At 39.2% G+C, this 2083-nt stretch overlaps 1 protein-coding gene across 1 annotated transcript in view; it reads left to right on the top strand.

The window, feature by feature from the left end:
• The first annotated feature begins 316 nt into the window (after window positions 1–316).
• SPIDR (scaffold protein involved in DNA repair) overlaps window positions 317–2083 on the top strand; it is a 737299-nt gene continuing 735532 nt past the window's right edge. Inside the window, 2 exon segments of the mRNA XM_042782083.1 lie at window positions 317–332; window positions 481–644. Of these exon segments, the coding sequence (XP_042638017.1) occupies window positions 317–332; window positions 481–644 (180 nt within the window).

The following is a 2083-nucleotide window of genomic DNA, read 5'->3' as shown; positions in this document are numbered from 1 at the left end:
CATTTGGTACAGAAAAAAGTTTTGGATGAAAATGCTTCAAAAAGTCTTTATTAATTGAGGACTGGCTAAGTAAACACTGTCTCAAGTGTGCAGTGGAATACTGTGTTGTAAAGAATAATGACACTCCTTGTTTAGATGAGAAAAAACATCTGTTATGGTATTAAATGAAAACAAGGTGAACAATAAAGGAAGAAAACATATTAATACATATTTCTTTTCCTTGAACATGCTGAAGAAACTGTGGAAGGGTATACAAACAACTAATAAAAGTAATTAACTGAAAATTGAGTTGGGGAGCAAGAGTGAGAGAAACAGGATGGCTAGAGATAAGAGTAGGAATATAATCTTCACTGTATACCTTTTAATATGTATGTTAAAGTTATTAAGTGATATAGGTATATTACGTACTTAAATTTCAAACAAAATTGAAAAGAAAAAGTAAAATTTGTGCCCAATGCAAGTTAAAAATTTATTTTTCAGATGAACTACAATTTATCGACTGGGAGATAGACAGTGATAAGGACGATGCTAATGAATGTGATGAATTTGAAAATGGTGAGAGTGCTGTGGAAATATCAGACTGTGTTTCTTGTGCAAGTAGTTGCTCTTTGACAAATGAAGAGAGACTTTCGGAACTTCCCAAGGTAAGAATGAATGTTTCAAAAAATTTTATTCTTTTTATGATGTTTGTAAATCATAGCCTTTTTTTTTTTTTTTTTAAATCTCCTTTTCTTGGGGGACTGTGGTAGTTAAGATTGTGTGTCAACTTGACTGGGCCTGGTTGAGTGGCTAGGCCACTGGTGGTCATTATTCCCCATGATAAGACTGGCAATCAATGCCATGGTGGGGGTAGATCTGAGTAGCTGCTTTAGGGATGTGATCTGCTTCCCATATATAAGAAGCAACTTTGGGGATGGGCTCTAACTTATGGCATGCTTGAACCCTGCATGTAGCCATGTCATTGTTCAGCAGCCTGCCATGCTCTGCTGATCTTGGGACTTTAAGTGGACTTGAATCAATGGCCTGCCATGTTGTTTGGTAACACTTGGACTATGCCTTTTCACTTGCTGACCTTGGACTTGTCAGCCTCAGCAGTCAGCAGCTTTACGAGTAAAGAAAAGCCTCCAGCTCCAGTGGACCAGGAGCAGGAGGCAGAGCAGAAGCCTAAGGTTAAAGGGCTTTCATTTAGCCCCTAGAGCCTGGCACTTTGAACTCAGGCTTAAAGTCTCCAAACTGTAAGTGAATAAACTCCTGTTTGTTAAAGCCATCCCATTTGTGGTATATTCTTGTCAGAGCGGTACTAGGTAGCCAGAACAGGGACAGTCACTTTTGACTTCGTCTGGTAGGTTCTTTTGTTCTTTGACTCTTTAGCTATAAATAAAATGCTTCTGTTGTACTTCCAAACATGAATGAATATTTGTCTTTTCTACCATCCACTCTTCTTTTTCTCATTGTACACTGAACCTTTCCTATCCTGCTGTTCTCCCAGTACAGACATAACTTGGTTAGATTAGTATTCAGCATTTACATAATTATGGATGAATAAAACTTGTAACAAAACAAATATTAACCATGATCCTTTTTCTTGCACAACTTTTGCCCCTGTTGTTAACAATTATTTCATTTTCTGTTTGCTAGTTTTACTAAGGGAGCTCTGGTGGTGTAGTGCCTAAGGCGTTTGACTGCTCACCAGAAGGCAGGAGGTTCAGACCCACCAGTGACTCCTCTGAAGGAAGACTGGGCAGTCTTCTTCTATGGAGATAACACCTCAGAAACCCAAGGAGGGATTGCTATGATTTAGAATCATTACTTACCATTCATAAACCCTAATTCTACTATCTTGAGCTATCTCATTAAGATTTTCAGACATGGCATTCTATCAACTTTATTTTCTTGAAGACCTGTTTCCACAACCTTCTGTTGTTGTTGTTGTTGTTTGCCATCGAGTCGGCCCCAACTCATAGCGACCCCTCCTTGGGTTTCCGCAGTATCACCACGGAAGTAGGAATGCCCAACCTTCCTTCTGAGGAGTGGCTGGTGGGTTTGAACTGCCAGCCTTCTGGTTAGCAGTCAAGTGCCTTAG

The sequence above is a fragment of the Orycteropus afer genome, unplaced genomic scaffold (genome assembly GCF_000298275.1).
Source record: "Orycteropus afer afer isolate SDZICR_OR568_19922 unplaced genomic scaffold, OryAfe1.0 scaffold00236, whole genome shotgun sequence".
Lineage (NCBI taxonomy): Eukaryota > Metazoa > Chordata > Mammalia > Tubulidentata > Orycteropodidae > Orycteropus > Orycteropus afer.
The sequence above is the reverse complement of the archived record's forward strand: the minus strand, read 5'-3'. Positions and strand labels throughout refer to the sequence as shown.